Below are 20,391 nucleotides of genomic sequence, written 5' to 3' on the forward strand. Positions count from 1 at the left end.
GTGGCGCGAGCGAAAAGTCCAGGCGGTTAACGGTCTTACGTTTGGCGAAGTCAGTTTCTTCAGGACCCTCCCGACTTAAAAAAAACACGTGTTTCGGGAACGCGCTTCAGTGCCGCCACGTTTGGTCGATGTTCACAAGACGAGAAAGCGAATATAGATAAATTCATAAATCTAAGATCAGGGGATGGGAAATGGGGCAAGGAGTTGAAAGTACGGAACTGCCCCCCTGTCTTGAATGCCCACCAAGGGATCTTGCCAGATTCACACGTGTCGTGGCCAAGTCTCTGACTTTTTCAGTTGGGGGGTGGTGGTGATGATGAGGGGGTCTGGCTGGTTGTGGATTTTATTGCTCTTTTGAGAGACAGAGGGCTGGGTTAGATCAGCAATGGATTCGGTTTTGGATTTGTTGGAGCAAATTCTGAAATTACTATTCCTGAATGGATGGTTGGGTGTAGGACAGACAAAGGCAATGACTTCATAACTAGTACATTTTTTTTTTAACTACCCGAAATTGGTGTAACCCAAAGAAGAAATAAGGTTACAACCAAAAAAAAGAAGAAAAAGAAATAACACAATAAAGTAAACTTTGGTCATGCAAACCGAAACTCCTAACTCGTGCGGCCTGTCATTGAAGGTTCACTAAATTTCTAGTGTTAATATTGCTATCATCAAAGATAGATGTTTAAAGATTGTGAGTTCATGTTGCCAAGTTTTACTCACTAAATTTCTAGTGTTAATATTGCTATCTTTGATTATTGATGTTCAAAGATCGTTGAGTTTATGTTTCCAAGCTTTACTCGTTTGTCGTTTGGTTACTTATGACTAACTCAATCATGCGATGTATCGCTTTACTTCTTAATTTTTTATTTCTATAGGAATTGTTTGCTCACAAATAACACATTTCAAATTTAGCAAAAATTTTCTCAAGCGAGAAATTAAGACACTTGACAAGTGCTTCTTCAAATCACTTTCAAATACTTTTAAAACTACTCAAGACATAATTTATATTTTTTACAATTATTTTATATTTATAACTAATTTTTCTTTTATTTTTTAGTTCAAAAACGCTTTCTGACCCACTCAAAAACAATCATAGACAAGCTTTATGTTTTGGTTCCGGAATGAGACACAACATTTTACACAAATTTTTACACATCTTGTGAGTCATTAAATTTAAAAACATTTAATGGTCTAGATTTATTGTTTGAATGATGTCAACACAACACTAAATAATGTTAAAAATGACATGACATTACATATTTTTAATCAAAAATTAGAATGCGTTAATATTTTCTTTATTAAAAGAAAAAAAAATTCAAAATTTGGGGAGGACTGTTTGAGTTAATTACATATAAGGCCACCAACTAGTTTTTTTTCTCTCATAAGGCCATTAGATTAAAAAAGGGTGTTATATTTTGGATAATAAAAACTAATATATTTACATAAATATCACTAGAGTACAAAATCAACAATCATTCTCTCTCTCCTCTCTGGCGAGGTCTCCAGTCAACTTCGGCGGGTTTCCGGCGAACTGCGGCAGGTCTTCGGCCAACTTCTAGAGAACTCCGGCGACCACAAAAGCTATTGTCACTAACACCAAAAGCTACTGTTGTGATGACCTGGTTTTCTGTTATTTAAATTTGGTTTTTAATAATGGACCAGTTGTACGAATAATTGTTATAATGCTTTATTCGTAGATTTTATATGGAGTAGAATGATTTTCGTACGTATAAATATTTGAATTTCACAGTTTAGGGGGTCGTGTGAAGTTTGACTTTTTATATGTTGGGATTCTCGGAAAATTTCCTTCACGAAAGTTGTAGAGCGCGTCGATACGAGTTCGTGGACATGTGGAACGCGTAAATCGGAGTTCGTATGAGGAAGTTATGGCTATGGAAAGAAGTTTCCATTTTAGTATATAAAGGGAAAATTAGAATTTTATTTCATTATTTCCCTTTCCATTTCTGGAAACCATACCCTCTCTCTCTCTTCTCTCTCGTCCGCTCCCTCAGTATCGAAGATTTTCGACTGACCCGACCCGAACCCGGCCGATCCGACCCGACTTTTCCGGCCAACTGCGGCGGTCTCCGGCCTTGAAACTTGGCCAGCAGGGTCGCCTCTTCCGTCTGGTCGTCCCTCTGGTGGTCTCTATCGCCGATTCTTCTCCACGGCGGCGCTGCAAGGCGGTGCAGCCTTGTGTTTTCGGACCCGGCCGGAAAACACAGCTCCGACGTCGGCACGGCTTCGAGTTTTCTTGGTTGAGCTCAGAGCTGCCTCGCCAATCGATCCTTGGTGGTTGTTTGGATCGATTCACGTGAAAATTCGATCAACTCGGATTGGATTACTATTCACGGCTTGTGAGGTAGTTTTCGATCCCTTAAGCTTGTTTTCTGACTTCGATCCAGTTATGAAAGTTCACAAGCATGCTTAGATGAAGCTTTTTGATGTTGGGAGTTTTGTGAAATATTGAGTGTTGGCCGGCGGCGGTGCGCCACCGTCTGTGGCGGCGTTCCGGCGGTGTTCTGGCCATGTATGGAACTGTTTCTGCTATTATATGTCTTCTACTCGTCGATACGAGCGTTTCGATATATAATATGCAAATTTTGGAGTTCGATTGGATTTGTTATGATTTTTGCAGTTTCATACCGATCAATTTATTTGATCCGTGAGGATTCGAGCGTCCGATCGATTTGTGGTTTGGTCACATCGATCGTGGACGTATTCCGAAGACTTAGGGAGGTCTCGGATGTGGTTTTGCCTCGATTGGCGCCACTTTGGGGATTTTGGTTCAAAACAGGGGTTTCGGACTTAAATCATTACTAAGTTGGAACCATATGTGATTAGGTACTTGACGAAGTATTTGGACGAGTGGTTGGTGATAGTTTTGGTTCGGTTCTGTATTGAAGACGCAGCAGGAGTTCAAGGTGAGTAAATCTCACAAGGACCTTTATGAACAGGAGTACCATTATTGTTTTGGCGTTAATTATTTAACTGCAAACTATAGTTGGTATTAGTAGGCATTCCTGAGTGAATGACTACATATATATGTTTAGATGAAATATATATATATCCTTGTGAATGATTATGATGAATAATAATATGCATGATGGTGTTCATATTATTGTTAAATGCGACTTTTCAAGAAACGATATTATAGAAAAAGATGTTTTCTATTGTTTGGAAAGTATTGAGCTTGATGTTACATTTTGAGTCAAGCGTGACTCATTTTAGATGTATTGGTTTTAGAATCAAGGGTCACAGATGGTGAGCAGGGATTAGGAAAACCGAAACTAGATGTTGTAACGTTTTTAAGTCGGAGGCGACTTACTTAACGTTGACCTTAAGACCAGATAGGGTCTAAGAAGATCTTATGTCACAGATGGTGATAGATCATAGATAGTGACAGGTTGCAGATGGTGACCTTGATGTTGATTTCATGACCAGATGGGGTCTGAAGATCATTAGTCACAGATGGTGACAATTGGTGATCAATGGCTGACCTTGAGACCAGATGGGTCTAATGATCTTATGTCACAGATGGTGATAGATCATAGATAGCAACAGGTTGCAGATGGTAACCTTGATGTTTGACTTCATGACCAGATGGGGTCTGAAGATCACGAGTCACAGATGGTGATAAATGGTTGAGATGAGACCAGATGGGGTCTAATGATTATAGGTCACAGATGGTGACAGGTTGCAGATGGCGACCTTGATGTTGATTTCCTGACTAGACGGAGTCTGAAATCATATGTCTCAGATGGTGACAGATCACAGATGGTGATAGATCACAGATGGTGATCAAGGCAGGAAATAGGTAATCACGTTCTGGTTAGGACGAGTGGTTACAATTTCAATAGAATTCTAGTTTATCTGCCATGATAGCTTATGGGAGTAACGGTCGAGGTTGCTTGAGACTCATAGGTATGCAGCTTAAAGGAGAGTTTCGACGGCATTCTCCTTTAATTGTCTAGATGAGACTTGAATTGCTACTTGATGGTTAAGTTAGCAAATAGAGCATGGTCATAGCGGTGACTCATGTTGTCCTTTCTTTGGAAAGGATATGGAATGTTAGAAGGAATCATGGCTGCATGTTTCCTTAAGTAGATTGATGTGAGTTGTTGATTGATGTTCATGAGTTACTCATACGAGCTTGAAGAAGCTTACCGGGTTTGTTGTTTGGCAACCCCGGTGCACCATTGTATATGGTGTAGGGGCTAATCCTGCAGGTCAGGAAAATCGTGGCTGAAGCTGAAGGAGCTTGTTGGCAGCAGAACGGGTAGGAAGCATTTTTTGTTGGCTTTGCCAATATATGACTTCCGCTATGCAGTAAGCTCTGAGGAGCATTTACGTTTTATTGTGATGACAATTAAATTCGTAAATTTGTATAATATATAACTCTGTGGAGCGAGTGTATGTTATCTTGGATGATTCAGTGTATCAGTAAGTACTTGTTTTAAGGGAAAGATGTTCCAGGTATTTGTATTGATGACTGAATATTCACGCATGTATAATTATGGGATTATATATATCGATTTTTATTGTTGTAAAAATCAGGGGCGTGACAACTGTGGCTAGCAACAAAAGCTAATCTGATGAGATTTCCAACAACCTCTGGTGAGGTCACAAAAACTACTGTCACTAGCAATAAAAGCTATTGTTACTAGCAACAAAAGATATTATGGTGAGATTTCCGGTAACCTCCGGCAAGATAACAAAAGCTACTATCACTAACAACAAAAGTTATTCCTTACCAAAAAACCTATGCTCCCCAAAACGAAAAGATATTATCCGCACCAACAAAAGCTACTGTCACCAATACCAAAAACTACTCTCACCAGCAACAAATGCTATTGTCACCAACACCAGAAAACTACTCTCACCAACAGCAAAAGCTACTTTCACCAACATCAAAAGCTACTCTCAACTACAACAAAAGTTACTGTCACTAACACCAACGAGCTACTGTCACTAACATTAGAGAGCTACTCTTGTATCAAAAACTACTTTCACCATCAACAAAAGCTACTCTTACCAACGCAAAAAACTACTTTCACCACTGATAAAAGCTACTCTCACTAACGTCAAAAACTACTATCACCACCACAAAAAGCTATAATCATCACCACCAAAAGTTACCCTCACAACAACAAAATATACTCTCATCAACATCAAAAACTCTTCTCACCAACAACAAAACGCTACTTTCACCAAAACCGATAGCTACACTCACCGACTCCGAAAGCTACTCTCACAAACATTGAAAACCGCTTCACTTGCTCTCTTTCTGAAATGATGCAAGTGCAAGACAAATATTGCCAGAATTCAACCACACAAACCAGAATAAAACACCATCAGAAACATAGATAGCATAACATCAAAATTGAACAATGAGACATAAAATTAAGATCCATTTTCATTTCCTTCTTAACAGAAACTTCAGCAATTCTCATTATATCCTACAATTATGATCTAATCCAATTAGAAAACCACAATGGACCTACAACATTATATAGGCAACAAGCAATAATCAATTGATCGAATAGAGATCAAATTGAAACAATTTCAATCACAGGAACTAATCTGATGATTTGCACACGGCGTATGTTAAGCAAAACTAGAAACAAAATCACTAAAATGCTCCGAGATATGGCCGGACCTGTGATCGTAGATGTTGAAGCGAGCATTACTGTAATCGGAGAAGCAAGTCCAGAGGTTTGTTTTCTCAGCGAGCTCCCCAAACCTGATTAAGCTGTTCTCCACCAACTCCGACGATCCAACCCGCGCCGAGCTCCACCGACACACCTCCGAATTCTTGTTTTCGGATCCTACTGCCAATGCGGTCCGAAGCTTCGAGAATCACTACGTTCTCTATGTCGTTCTAGATCAAAATCTTCACCGCCGATAGGCCTTAATTAAACAAAAACAAAATTAATCAGTGAGAAATTAAAGAATGATGAAATTGAACTCGATCAAACTACTTAACTGCGCCGATTGACGTGATCGAAGAGAGGTTTCGGCTCTCAACGGAGACTCCAGCACCGATTAAGATGACAAAGGAACGACCAAGACAGTTTATGAGAGAGAGAGAGAGAGAGAGAGAGAGAGAGAAATCTGAAGGAGAAGCGTCACCGATCGATGTTCCGACAGATCTCCCGAGCTCAAATTGAGGCACTGCTATCCAAGATCCGAAGGTTAACCTGCTTGTGGAGAACCAGATGCTTCTGGCCAAGCTTGAAATCTGCTCGTCGTTCGACAATCAGTACTTCGCCGGCGAGATCGTTAGGTCTGCAATGTCATCGTGTCAGTTTGTGAAGGGGAGGGAGGGAGGGGAGAGAGAGACAGATGAGAATGTGATCTGTTTCGCTCCATCAAAGAAGAGAGAGAAAGGGGGTTGAGGGCAAAATAGGAATAACATAAAAAGAAGCTGATGGTTTTGGGCTCTAAAGTGGCCTTATGTGTACAAAAAAGTTTAAGTGGCCTTATAACTAATTAAAGTCCTAAATTGACACTTATATGTAATTTGTTAATACTGTTTAGATCAAACTTGTACACGATCAAAAAATATAAAAAAAGAAGAATAGCTGAAGAACAAGGATGAGAAGAACAAACGCCAAAAGAAAGAAAGAAAAAAGAAAGAGCAGAAAGTAGGGGTGATGATGGATCAACTATGAAATAGGGTTCATAGCTCTATAATCACCAAACATGATTACGGCCAAATGCAATTCAATCAAGTGGTATAAAACAATCAATTAACATATTCAGATTCTACACATGGAAAAACAGAAGATATAGTGGAGAACACAACAACATGAATATCAATTCGAACTTGAATATATTGAATGAATAGCCAAGTTTGAATTGATAAATTGATACAAAGGCAATACATTCAAGTGAAGGAACTCATTAGTTTCTGGGCTATTCATCGAACTCAAACAAATTAAATTGCCATGGGAAAAATGTATGAGTGCCTAGTTCATACATCGATATGATTTGAATTTGAATGTATTCTACTCTTCCTTTTTTCTTTTTTCTTTCTTTGTTTTGGCGTTTGTTCTGTTGCTCGTCCTTTTTCTTCTGCTATTCTTCTTCTTTTGCTATTCTTCTTCTTTTCTTTTGGTCATGTATAGTTTTTGATAAGAACTATTCTCCAGATTTTGATTTTGTTTTTACTATTTAATAAAGAAAAATTTAACCTATTATAATTTTTGATATTATCAGTCATGTCATTTTTCACATCACTTTGTATTGTGTTGATATCATTCAGACAACAAATCTAGGTCCTTAAACATTTTTAAATCTAACAGCTCACAAGATTTGTAGAAAGTTATGTAAAATATGATGGCCCATGATCCGGACCCTTATGTTTTACATTGTTTCACTTTTTTTTTTTTGAGTTGAAAATGTCATCCATTATGCAATAGCACACCCCTTACACTAGCACACCCACCTTCTTTTATTAAGCGCAAAAATAAGAAACAGAGCTACCCCAAGAACAAATAAAACTAACCAAGAAGCAACTTGTCTCTTGTCGATCTTCTCAAAAAAAAAAAAAAACAAACAAACAAACAGGCTCATCATCCTTTCGTACAAAAGGAAGAAGGGCAACTTGTCTCTTGTTGATCTTCTCAAAAAAAGAAAAAAAAACAGGCTCATCATCCTTTCGTATAAAAGGAAGAAAGCCCATTATGAAAATAAGACTAAAAATAAAAACTAAAAAACCAGGATCTAAAACCCCAGGCCCAACAACTTGTTTGGAGCCCAACAACTCTTCTCCCATGAAACCCTAGCATCAAAGCAGCTACCCCACTCATTGAGAACACCGTCAGCACTGCAGCCACCGCAAAAGCCATTACCGGCTCCGCAAATGCCACCGCCACCATAGCCCACTTCAGAGCACGACAAAGTTGATTTTAGTTCCGGACTTCCGGTAGGGGAAATCATACTCCACCACCATTGCTCAAACCCAATCTCAGTCCAACTTCAGTGACTGCCGCCACCGAAGAAGGACTTAATTACCTTTGATCTCATCATCCTCGACCACCGAAGTAGTGAATCGATGACCACCCCAATTTTGCCAGAATTTTCTATTATTGCCACAACCCGCAAAGCCCCAAACACTGATCCCTGCCCTTGCAGCCATCAAACTTTGTTTCATTATATCTATTTATGCTTAAAGCTATAATTTTGCTCATTTATTAATGAATGCTTTTTTGGGGATTATACAGACACACACGTATATCAAAGTTTGTAATTTGATTTTTTTTTTCCTTTTTAACTAAATACAGTTGTGTTCACATGTTCAATAACCGAGCAAGAAAATTATGTTCAACTACTGTTGGATATACATCTAATGTTGAAAAATAAAACAACTAAATCTAAATTTAAGGGTAGTTGAACATAATTTTTTTGCTCAATTACTGAACTAGTTAACATTACTATCACTGAATAATCGTTAAAAAAAAAAAAAAAAAATTCTTTCTTCATCTTTTCTTGGCAAAAAACATCGACAGGTTCTGTCAACTTGTTTTTATGTCCCCAACCAACAAGTAGGCCTACTTGACACCAAAACTCGGAGCAAAGTTGTATGCTTGTATTGATCTGTGTGCGTGCTAATTGCTAAAGTTTCCAGACCAAATAACAAGATGGGCTACAATAGAACTAAAAATTATTCTATGCACCGATGGTGCAAATCTTATCATTGTAGATATGTAGGTTAAGGCTGAGAAGTGGGCGAAAAATGAAGCCCAATTAAAATCTAGTAATACTTAGTATAATAAATGGATCTTGTTGACGATGACTACTCTATTATTGGTCAGATAGTTGATGATTGCAAAAGGTACCTAACTAGTTTTTCTTATGTAAACTTTCGGCATGTTTACTGTGAAGCAAATGGTGTTGTCAATAGGTTGGTGCACCTTACTAGCTTTAATTGTATTGATGAACTTTGGTTAGAGGAGCCACCCGCTATTATTCAGGACGTGCTTTACAAGGATATTTGTAATTCTGCTAGGGGCACAAGTTTTATGTCCTCTCCATTGTACTATGTTTCTTCAGTTAATTAATAATAACTACGGGCGGGGCTGAGCCTCCCAGTTAGACTGGATTCTAAACCCCGTTTCAAAAAAAAAAGAAAAAAAGATCTAGTTATACTTGGTATAATAAATCCATTTATTAGTGGTCCATATATCTACTGTAATCTGGTAGATGTAGATATTGATTTGGATTCATAAACTCTTTTTTTTTCTCTCCCTTTTCAAAAGTGATACACTTCAACTTTTCTCATGGTCCACTTGTTTTGTATCTATATCTGTAATCGTATATGTATTCGTTTAAAACTTTATTCATCAATATGTGATTTAACTCACAATCATTATCTATATTCGTTTGAGTATCCGTATTTGTATCTGAAAATGCAAACCCTAACTCTTCTATTCGTCTTTAATTACATACAAATCTACTCCTTTTTTTTTTTTGAGAATGATACAAATCTACTCCTTACCAGAATAGAAAACAAAATAAAATAACAAAAAGTTGCATGGTATTTCCTTGTAGCACCCGGTTACCTTGAAGCCCAAGTAATAGCATAAGATACTTACCATGCCATAACACTATAATCGCCATACGTGTGTACCTATCATAAGAAGTTGATACTTACCATGATGACCACCTGATGATTAATATTGAATCTCCTTGAAGCCCGAGGATTGCTTTTTCGTTACTTGCTCTCCACGTCCTCATCAACCGCCAAGGTCGGATAACCGACTAAACCTCTCTCAAACTCTATATAAGCCACCACGCTGTAAATATTGAAGCAGCCCTAATTGAAGAAGCCCTCTTCCATTGTAAGACGAGATGAAGGTGCTTGCTGCCTATTTGCTTGCTGTTCTGGGAGGGAACACCAGTCCCTCTGCTGATGATGTGAAGAAGATTCTCGGATCGGTTGGAGCCGATGCCGATAGCGATAGGATCGAGTTGCTGTTGTCTCAATTAAAAGGAAAAGATGTCGCCGAGGTAGTTGCCTCCGGAAGAGAGAAGTTGGCATCTGTGCCTTCTGGTGGCGCAGTTGCTGGTGGCGCACCCGCAGCCGGCACCGCTGGTGCTGCAGCTACTGCTGCTGGCGAGCAGAAGAAGGAAGAGAAGGTTGAAGATGAAGAGGAAGAAGATGATGCAGATATTGGTGGTCTCTTTGGCGACGACGACTAAAAGATCACTCATAAGCTAGAACTTGTCAATGGATGTGTTTGAGGTTTCGCGGTGCAAGTACTGCGTTTGATTTATTTATTTCTAAAATTGTTTGTTTAGATGTTGAAGTGTTGTGAGACATGGTTTTCTTTATTACTTTCGGGTTTTTGTTATTAGAGTTTATATTTCAAATTGATCTACGTCTTACTCTCCTTATGAATAGGTTGCAATTCATTCTTTATAAACCTACTGCAAAAGATAACCCTGATGCTTGTATAAAGCAAACCTCATCAATGCCCAAAATCCAAAGTCACAAACGGTTCAGAATTAATCAAAAAGAGAGGCATAATTACCTTATATTGGACTCAACAATCACAATTCAAGGATATCTCATCCTTGTCAGCGTACTGATTGTAATTGTTTTGTTTGTTTGTAATATACACCAATAGTTCAAACTGGCACTATTAACCTATGAACATGCAGCTTCATAATAAATGTGTTTGGAGATCGAGTAGTCTCTCCTGACATAGCACTAACGACCGAAGCAATTACCATTGCAATTTTCTTTCAGAAAAGGTCTTCTTCTCCATCACAGCAGGAGAAGATCTTGATCAACCTCTCTGATCTCCATCACAGCAGGAGAAGATCTTGATAAACCTCTCTGCCATCAGAGAGGTTGATCAGAGACCATGCTCTAGATGGTAGAGACATCGGCTTAAACCAAAATCTACTGAGATTCATGACCCCTATATATACCTGGGGCCCAAACCCAAACCTCAAGTGCGGCGGTTGTTGCGTGTCCAACACTCCAAACCTGCCTCACAACACCCAGCGAAGCCTCGCTGAAGGTTCAAACAAGATTTTCAGGCATCGGGAGGCTGCGTTGTTTCAGCTGGATCCAACAAGCGGGAAACCATCATGGATCCAAGCCCGAAGCCTTGTTATTATTAGACCCCAGCCCCAAACCTTCGCCAGTTCGCCTGGATCCAAAGTAGGCTATGCCTTCCTCACAACGGCACCAACAAGATCTTAAACGAGGTATGATATCTGTTGGAGAGAAAATATCCCACATTTAAAAAGTGACAAATAAAATATAACTTATAAGTGAGTGACTCTTACCCAATTGTACCGAGACCTTTTGTGATTAAAACTCAACACCTATCGGGTGGTTAAGTTGGGACAATATCGGTACAATGGTGGGTCACAGGCCACGAGGATTCCCAGTATTCGAATTTTGAAATCGGGTACGGGGCGGGGATGGTATTTTGATCTCTATCCCCATACCCACCCAATAAGAATTATATGAAATATATATATATATATATATATTATTTATTATATATTTTTTTGATATTATTTATAAATAAATATTTATGTAAACTTCATCTTTTTGTCAATATTAAAATTCTGTTAATAAATATGTTCAAAAAAAGAAAGATTCTTTTAATAAAATATCTTTATCAACATGTTAATTTTCTTTTATTGAAATAAGAAATTTATTTTATTTTGATGTTTGATTTTAACTTGAGGTAATTACCACTAACTACAATTTGCTACATTTCCTTCCCATGCGCAGGGGCCAAAGACACGGTTTCCTTGCGGTCATTTACAGCTAGCTACAGTAATTGTCCATTTGCACTAAAGACATAAAGGATAGTTAAATTTCATGGAATTACAAATATTGTCACTCACCATATCTCGATACATCAGCTCTCTCTCTCTCTCTCTCTCTCTCTCTCTCTCTCTCAAATCCATTTCTCCCCAAAATCAAAACCTCCATTTCAGCAGCGAAGCAACAAAGGAAGGTTCCGACGATGAAGCAACGAATTGAGGCTCCAGCGGCGAAGCAATGAATTGAGGATATGGCGGCAAAGCAATAGATCTAGGATCCGGCGGAGCCGATCAACAACGAAAAGGATGAGGAAGAGCTTGAGGCCGTCGATCGCTTCGCCGACGAAGACACCATTGAGGACAACTCCCGCCGATCTGATGATGAGGCCGTACTGACCGAGAACAACAATGACTTTGAAGAAGAGGTATATTTTTGATTAGGAGAGAATCTGGTTTGTTTTGGTTGGATATGAGCTTTAGGTGTTGGCATTTGTGTGCCCTAGAATTGTTTTCTTTTGTAATTTGTGGATTTTGTTGCGTTGGGGAGTCATGGCTTAGGGATTGATTAGGTTTGCATGTGTGATAGCGAGGGAGATAGAACAATGTCAAGACTTGGGGGTTCTTTGACTAATTTTTTCTGCATGTTCCGTTTTCGGAAGCTAGAACTAAGCAGAGGAGAAGAAAAGCTTGTTATGGACTTTTGCTATCTTTTTTATTGCTATTAATTCGAGAAATGCAGCTGTCTAGTCTCTTAGTGTAATTGTTGTTTTTGTCTCTTGTTTTTTGCTCCTTTTTTTAGGCCCAGCTTTCTTGCTGCATTATTTTTCTCAATAATATTTTTTTTCCTAAAGAAAAGGCCAGGGTTGTATTTTTGGGTTTGTTTTAATAGTTCTACAAGGAATTCATCTTAACATTTGGTATTGTTGAATTTATTTGTGTTGTTTAAGGTTTCTTGTTGTCCCTTATCCTCTGTGTTGTTGGTTGACTTGTAGGATGGAGCTAATGAAAGCAATGCTGAAGTGAGCAAATGCAAGAAGGCCAGGCTAGTATACTAATGGGGGTCAGTATACTACTGGGGATCAGTACACTACTGAGGGTCAGTATACTACTGGGGTTAGTATACTACTGGGGGTCAATATACTACTAAGGGTCAGTACTCCAAGAAATCCCGCTGGAGAAACTTTTTCACCATGAGAAGAGGTGAAATTCAAAGCAACTTGTATGTGAAAGCAGTAAAGCCAGAGATAAATGATATAGTGTTCAAGTTTCATATTGTAATATGTAGAAATAGTTTTTGGAATTATTAAATAAATGTGTTGTTTCTAAGAAAAATAAAGACGGAATATAGAAATTTTTTTTTTTTCATAATGCTACTGACATTTAGCAGTGTTAATTCACATTATCAAACCCACAAGGGCAGATTCGTAATTTACTTGCCAATAGAAATAATTTAAAAAGGAAAGAAATCTGACAGCAAGGTATAATACCTTGCGCATGGGCCCTACATACTAGCTCATGGGAATTTAAAAAAACAGGCCTGCTAATGGTAATTTATGGAAAAAAAATTGTAGGTAGTGGTAATTTGCTATTTTAACTTCATATTTTACAATCCATAATTATTTATATAAATTTTTATATAATAAATTAGTAATATTGTTAATGGGGATTGAGGAGGGTACGGGGACCTAATCCCCAATGGATGGAGAATGAAGTCGGGTATGGGGATGGTAATTTAATCCCCTTACCCTACCCTTCCCATTGCCATCCCCAACCTTGGATTGTTATATTGACCAAGTATCTAATATGAGACTTGTGTCTCAATTTCCAATGTGGGAATTTGATTGTTAATTAATTTCACGTGCAGACTTAATATAACTTATAAGTGGGTGGATCTCACCCAATTGTACCGAGACCTTTTGTGATTAAAACCCAACACCTAACGGGTGGTTAAGTTGGGACAGTATCAGTACAATGGTGGGCCACAAGCCACGCTTGTTGCTGTTTATCATGGTATCAGAGCGAGTTACCCATGTGTGCATGCCTAACGGCCACACGGGTTCCACGTCACCCAAGTTGTCCATGTGTATGGCTTGAAAATTCGCCACACGTGCGGGGGCGTGTTGAGAATATATATACATCCCACATGGGAAAAATGGGACCTTGCCTATAAGTTTATAAGGGTTTGAGCCACTCCATCCATTGCCAATTGGTTTTGGATGTGAACCTCAGATTACTTTATCAATATCCTCAATAGAGCGATGACAAGCACTAGTACTTTATCAATTGTTGCATAGGGCTTTTTTTCTTCACTCTGAATTATTTTGAATTAAAACAAAAATATATATAAAAAAAAAATTAGGGTATTAAAGAAGAAAACCTAGTTTATGGTAATGTGATGTCAAGCCTAACTTTAGTGTCATAGGCTTAACCAAAATTTTGAAACACCTAAAATACCCTTTATTTAATAAATTATCATATCAGTATTTTTTTTATTTTTAAAGGTTAAAAATGTAAAAAAATATTTTTATTTTTAATTGTTAGATAAATATAAAATGAAAACAAACAAAATTAAATGAATAATTACGGTATCACACGTTACTCTCTTCAATTATCTGTGTAAACACGCGAGTTAAAGGCGAGTCATTTTTAATTGAACCTAAACTACATATGTAATTTGGTTCAAACATTGATAATAAAATCATCCATATTATTTCTACGATTGATAGTACTCTAGAGCTTTCCTTCAAAAAAAAAAAATAATAAATAAATAAATAAATAAAACTTCTTATCTTGCCATTTACTTAATACACCTCCAAAAACATGACAATAATAAGGTGACAAAGTATTCAACAATTTTCAATTGAATGCATCCAAACAACATTATTTTATTTATTTATTTTTTTAATTTTTTTTTATTGGTGGAGCAGGTTCATAGTATTAATGAAACCAATCAAAGGTCGGAATAGTACATACACCAATACATGAAACACAAGCACATACTTTTACATTGGTACATAAACTACTCCTTAGACAATAAAGCTCCAAGTCTAAGCTAAACAAATTCACTTCGCCTCTGAAGGAAACATATAGACTGCTACTTGTGCCTACCAAGCACGCAGTTGTGGTACGAAACACATGTAACACTTCTAAGAAGACTCAGAGAAGAACTTCAATGATGATAGACCAGACAAACTCGAATAGTTTGTCACCTAAACTAGAAAAAAGAAAACATACAAAATGCATAGGCCGAGTCGAAGCCTACTATCATTCCCTAAAAATAAAGGGAATTATTGAAAAGAAAACCTAATCTATTGAAAAGGGCAAGGCAACAGCCCAAGCAAGGCCTAGTCCAAGCAGACCCAACCTAGCCCTGCCTCAGCCCTCTGTGCAGATCCTTGAAGAGCACCCAAGTCCGCCACCACCGCCATCAAAGAACGAGGAGCTCCTCCACCCCCACCTCGATGTCTCTAACAGAGCAACGCACCGTTGCTACTGCCTGGAACATCCACTCCCACGCGCGCCTGACGCTGAATCAAAACCACTGCACCCATCTTCACTTCTCAGAGCAGTCTAACAGAACTAAATCGGAGCACCACTGTCTAGTCTCCGAGCCGAGCCAACTTGAGAACCATCACCCGTCTAGCATCAGAAAATGACAGTAGTACGATCAAGGTTGACATTGCTGCCGGCCACCACCGGACGAGTCTCGATTGGAAATGGCGAAACGGCTAGGGCACAGATAGGTAGAGGTAGACAGCTAGGGTACATTAAGCTAGCCAAAGAAAATCGCCTCCAAACAACATTGTTTAAGTGACTCTCGCTAAATATTGAGCTTTGAGTATCCACTCAAATATATAGTACGTTTTAAGTTTTGTTGTCTCGCCATATCTCTCTCGTGCATAGCTCATCAGTATGATCACGTCAATCCCACCTTGACGATCAGAACACATCTATACAAGTATACATCCTTGTTTGCCCGACTATCTAATTAAGGCATCAATTGAGCGAACAACAACCATAACGAGGAGGATTTGCTTTTTGGGTCGTGCAACCTTGCCCGTATTTTTGTTAGCTAAGGTGAAATTGGATATTAAAACTTTCCAAAATTAGGAAGGAGTTATTAAGCAACCCATGAAGTTTATATATAACTTCTCATAAACTCTAACTTAAGATATTCAAGTACTTACAGACTCCTAAACAACTAGCACACTGATTTGGGCTTGTTTGTGTATTCTGATAAGCAATTATGGTTTGCAAGACAAAGCAAGGGATTTTGGAGTTGGAAGCCTCGCACTAGCTGGAAAATTAGATGAGATACTCTTCTTGTTGACATTAATATTTGGTAGGGTGACCATTAGATTAGTATTCCATTTAATCATTCTACTTGAAAAACAAAATTATCTTCCAGAAGAAGCAACAGTATTAATACATGAATTCCTTTCACATTGCGACCGGCCGTCAGAAAGTCTTTAACCGGTCGAATCTCATTAGTCTGCGCCAAACGAAGAATGTTCGTTGCTTCAAACCTGGTGCAGGATTGGCGGAGAGATTTGATCTCTTCCCAGTATTAATTTATTACATGAAAATGATTTTCAGGTCAATAATGGCAATTTCGTCCAAGTTGATCTATTTGAAGACTAATCGGAATCAAAGGGAAGTCACGGGTTCAATGTCGTTCACAAATTTGAAGAAGGTAATTCAGAGATATATTGTATAATTTGAAGAGTGATTGCATTATTAATGAATAAAGTTAAAGTCATGCATACACTATATATGAGCCTCGTTAATTTCTTTATGTTCTAGATAGAACTGACCATTTACAAATATTCTCTTTCTAAAGAGATACTGAAGCTCGCAAAAGCAAGGTTATAGACTAACAAAACACCTCGTGTTTTAGAGAAAAATCGTTTACGAATGAGAGTCACAAGTACATTTTAATTTTTTTTTTTTATAGAAAACAGAAAACTTGGTAATAACAATCTCTTTGATTCCCTTAGGCATATTTACTTCTCCAATTGGCTTCTTTTTTGCGCGCTTAATGGTTTGTTCCTGCAAGCAATATGATCCATACTTTTAGATTAAATCACTGGTATAAACATTCTTTATTTGCAGAAGACAATGTTTTGGAATTCATCTAAGATATTGAAATGTGTCCCCGCGTTCACATCGATCTCTATTTCAGTTCTCTAACAATGATTCGTAATTTTAGGTTAACGGTGTGATCCTATGATGGAATCCACTATAGCCTTAACGTAACTTAGGACTCTCTCTAAACCAAATGAACTCAACTTAGGCCTCGTTTGGTTCAAAGAAAGTAAAGTAATTCCTTTGTTTTTCTCATGGGAAGAGAAATGAAATTTCTCAATAACTTTCCATTCTGATATTTGGTAACGTAAGGAAAGTTATCAGGAAAATTGTTAAAAAATTAGTAAATTGTTTTAGAGAAACTGAATTTGAGAGGAATTTGTTGTGTATATCTCATTGATAATAGGGGCCTCTTTATATAGAGGATTACAATACATAGAATCTCAATCGTACAAGGAAAGTAATCGTACATTGAATAGGATTCTAGATCCTTCTAATTAAATCCTATTACCACTAGGTCAAGTAACCTAGAGTTTGGGCTAAACACAAATTAGGTTTTCCTTGAACACTCCCCCTTGTGTTGCCCAAACGCGGTGCTTCTCTTGTTGCCTCATTAAAAACCTTGCAGAGTAATAAAAACCCAGTGGGACAAAAATAACCTCGGTCGAAGGGGAAAAAGAGCACAACACACCCTTCACGTTTCGAGGTGAACATGTAGACATCTCCCCCTGATGTCTGCGCCTCCCCCTGATGACTACGAACATGGGAGTTCAGATAATTTCTGCAAGCCAATTCTTGCCACATGTTTCTCGAATGTGGATTTGGGCAATGACTTAGTAAACAAGTCTGCCTCACTGTCCTCAGATTGAATCTAGTTCACTTTGATCTCGAGGAGTGTCTGTTGTTGCTGATTATGCTTGGTGTTATCGCTTTTGATGTAGCCTTGCCTCATTTGTTCAAAACAAGTAGCATTATCCTAAATGCTCGTAGGCTCATCTGTGGTAGACTTCAAACCACAATTGTTCGAACATGTGAAATTATGGATCCAATCCATATACATTCACGAACCACTTCGTGAAGAGCAATGATCTCTGCATTGTTCGAAGATATAGCGACTAGAGTCTATTATGTAGACCTCCAAGATGTCACGGTCTTTTCCCATGGTGAACACTTAACCGAATTGGGAATGACCATTGTGTGGGTCAGAGAGATACCCAACATCAGCAAAACCTTCCAAAACACATGTCGTTTTGGGATGGGGATAGAGAATGCAGGCCAGCGTTGGCGGCGTTTCTGGTGTGTGATGGGTCCGAATCCATCATCTCATTGTAGGGATAGAACAAGCCCATATCATTCATACATCTCAAGTATCGAAAGATATCTTTTACACCAATCCAATGGCGTCGCGTTGGCGCAGAGTTATATCTAGCTAACAAGTTCACAACATATGAGATATCTGGTCTTGTGCATTGGGATAAGTACAATAATGCGCCTATTGTACTAAGTAAGGCACTTCTGCCTCTAGCACATCTTCGTCATCATCCTTTCGACGAAGAGGATCCTTTTCAGGATCAAGACTACGGACGATCATGGGGGTGCTCGAAGGCTTGACCTTGTCAAAATGCCTAAGCATCTATCGACACGATGCTCAAGTTCCAAACCGAGCCATAATCGTGTTCTCCCAAAATCCTTCATCTCAAACTACGGATTTCAAGTGTTCAGCGGTTTCCTTAACTCTTTAAGGGCTTCTAATGAAGATCATGTCCAACATGAACCGCGATAGAATCCAAAACTTGTCATAGAAACGCGTGGGCATATCCCTTCCCAATCAAGTAGTCACTTTAGTGAGCGTTTCAACCTTATTGTAAACGCGCTCCGTGGTCTAGAGCCTCTTGACTTGGGTAAATGAAGTTCACCATGAACTTTCATGTATATTCCGTATCTAGATCCCCATAGAGATACGTAGCGATCACATTTGTAAGCTGCATGTTCAGTTATTCGGAAACTACCAAACTGACAAGGTAGTGGAGTGCAGTGACATCCATTACGAGAGAATATGTCTCATCGTAGTCAATTCCAGGGCGTTTTGTGAGAAGCCTTGCGCCATAAGGCGAGATTACCATCTCTTTTTCTCACTACGCTTTCTAACGAATACTCATTAGTCAACAGGTTTTATGTTAGGAGGTGTTGGCATCTCTAGCTCGAAAACCTTCCTCTTCGTTAGAGAATCCATCTTAACCTGGATCGCATCTTTCCATTTAGGCCAAAAACTCTCTACGTTGGTATTCATTCATCAACGGAGCGTGGTTCGATATCATCTGACTCAACAAACTCATGCGCAACAAAATACGCAACTACATCACCAATTATGATGGAGTTTCTATCCCACGTCTCATGTACACTAGTGTAAGTTTCATAGAGCTCTTTATTCTCAGGAATAAGTTCTGACGTTGAGGCGTCCCCCAACGATAACCATAACCCGAAAGATTCTCATGAGACGGATTTTGAGTCTTGATGATCAAAGGATTGGAATGTGCCAAAGTATCCTTCGAACCCACGGGCCTCCCACGCATCCTAGCTGGGGCCATGGCCTGTAAAGCCAGAGTGCCACTCTCTTTGGCGTTGGCGCCATACCCACCTCCGTGTGCGGTGGCGCTACGTCCTCTCGTAGGGACATCCTTCCTTGCAGGTTTGTTTGCAGCATGTTTGTGTGATCTCGTCACTTTAACAGGGATCGAGATGAGACATAGTGGGGACAGGCCACGACAATTCCTGTCATTCCTATTGAACATCTGTGTTCTTATCTCCCCCTAACGACGGGAAGACTGTCTCATCAAAGTGACAACCTGCTAATCTAGTGGTAAAGAGATCGCCTTGCAAGGGCATTAAGTGGCAGACGATTGTTGGAGTCTCAAATCCAACGTAATTGCCCATTCATCTGTAAGGACCCATCATTGAGCGCAGTGGCGGCGCAATTGGCACATAAATGGCACACTCAAATATGCGTAAGTACGATACTTGTACCCAGTCACTAGCTGTAACGCAGAGGTATATTGAGTGGCGGTGGGTCGTAGACGAATTAGCAGAGCTGCATGCGATATTGCATCACCCCAAGCGAATGTAAGAAGATTGGTGTGCATTACCAATGTTTAGGCTACCATCGTAGTCGTTTCCGTGAGACCAATTGGGTGTGTACATGGGAATGTGATGTCCAACATCAAGCCCATTGCAATATCCATCGAAAGTCTTTCGATGTAAACTCTCTAGCATAGTCAAATCCATTTGACTAAATAGGATGATCCGGGGAGTGAGCCTGTTGTCACATGATATGTGCTAGGAGTGTAGCATTACAAGTGGACAATGGCACAACACGTGACCAGTGTGTTTGCGTGTCAACCAACATCATGAGATATTTAAACGTCCGCAAGTTGGTTGAATCAATCCACAAAATCCCTACGGATTCTTTGTAAGAACAGAATGAGTAATGGCATATCCTTTGCATAGGACGGT

General features: G+C 38.9%; 1 protein-coding gene across 1 annotated transcript; it reads left to right on the plus strand.

Moving 5' to 3' along the window:
• The first annotated feature begins 9,801 nt into the window (after positions 1-9,801).
• On the plus strand, positions 9,802-10,385 carry LOC112167644 (60S acidic ribosomal protein P2). The gene has a single exon (XM_024304690.2). The coding sequence runs from the start codon at positions 9,856-9,858 to the stop codon at positions 10,204-10,206; it is 351 nt and encodes a 116-aa protein (XP_024160458.1). The 5' UTR covers positions 9,802-9,855; the 3' UTR covers positions 10,207-10,385.
• Positions 10,386-20,391: the final 10,006 nt, after the last annotated feature.

The sequence above is a fragment of the Rosa chinensis genome, chromosome 5 (assembly GCF_002994745.2).
Source record: "Rosa chinensis cultivar Old Blush chromosome 5, RchiOBHm-V2, whole genome shotgun sequence".
Lineage (NCBI taxonomy): Eukaryota > Viridiplantae > Streptophyta > Magnoliopsida > Rosales > Rosaceae > Rosa > Rosa chinensis.

Coding starts and splice junctions, on each gene's coding strand:
- LOC112167644 (XM_024304690.2), top strand. CDS start 9,856: ATGAAGGTGCTTGCTGCCTATTTGCTTGCTGTTCTGGGAGGGAACACC.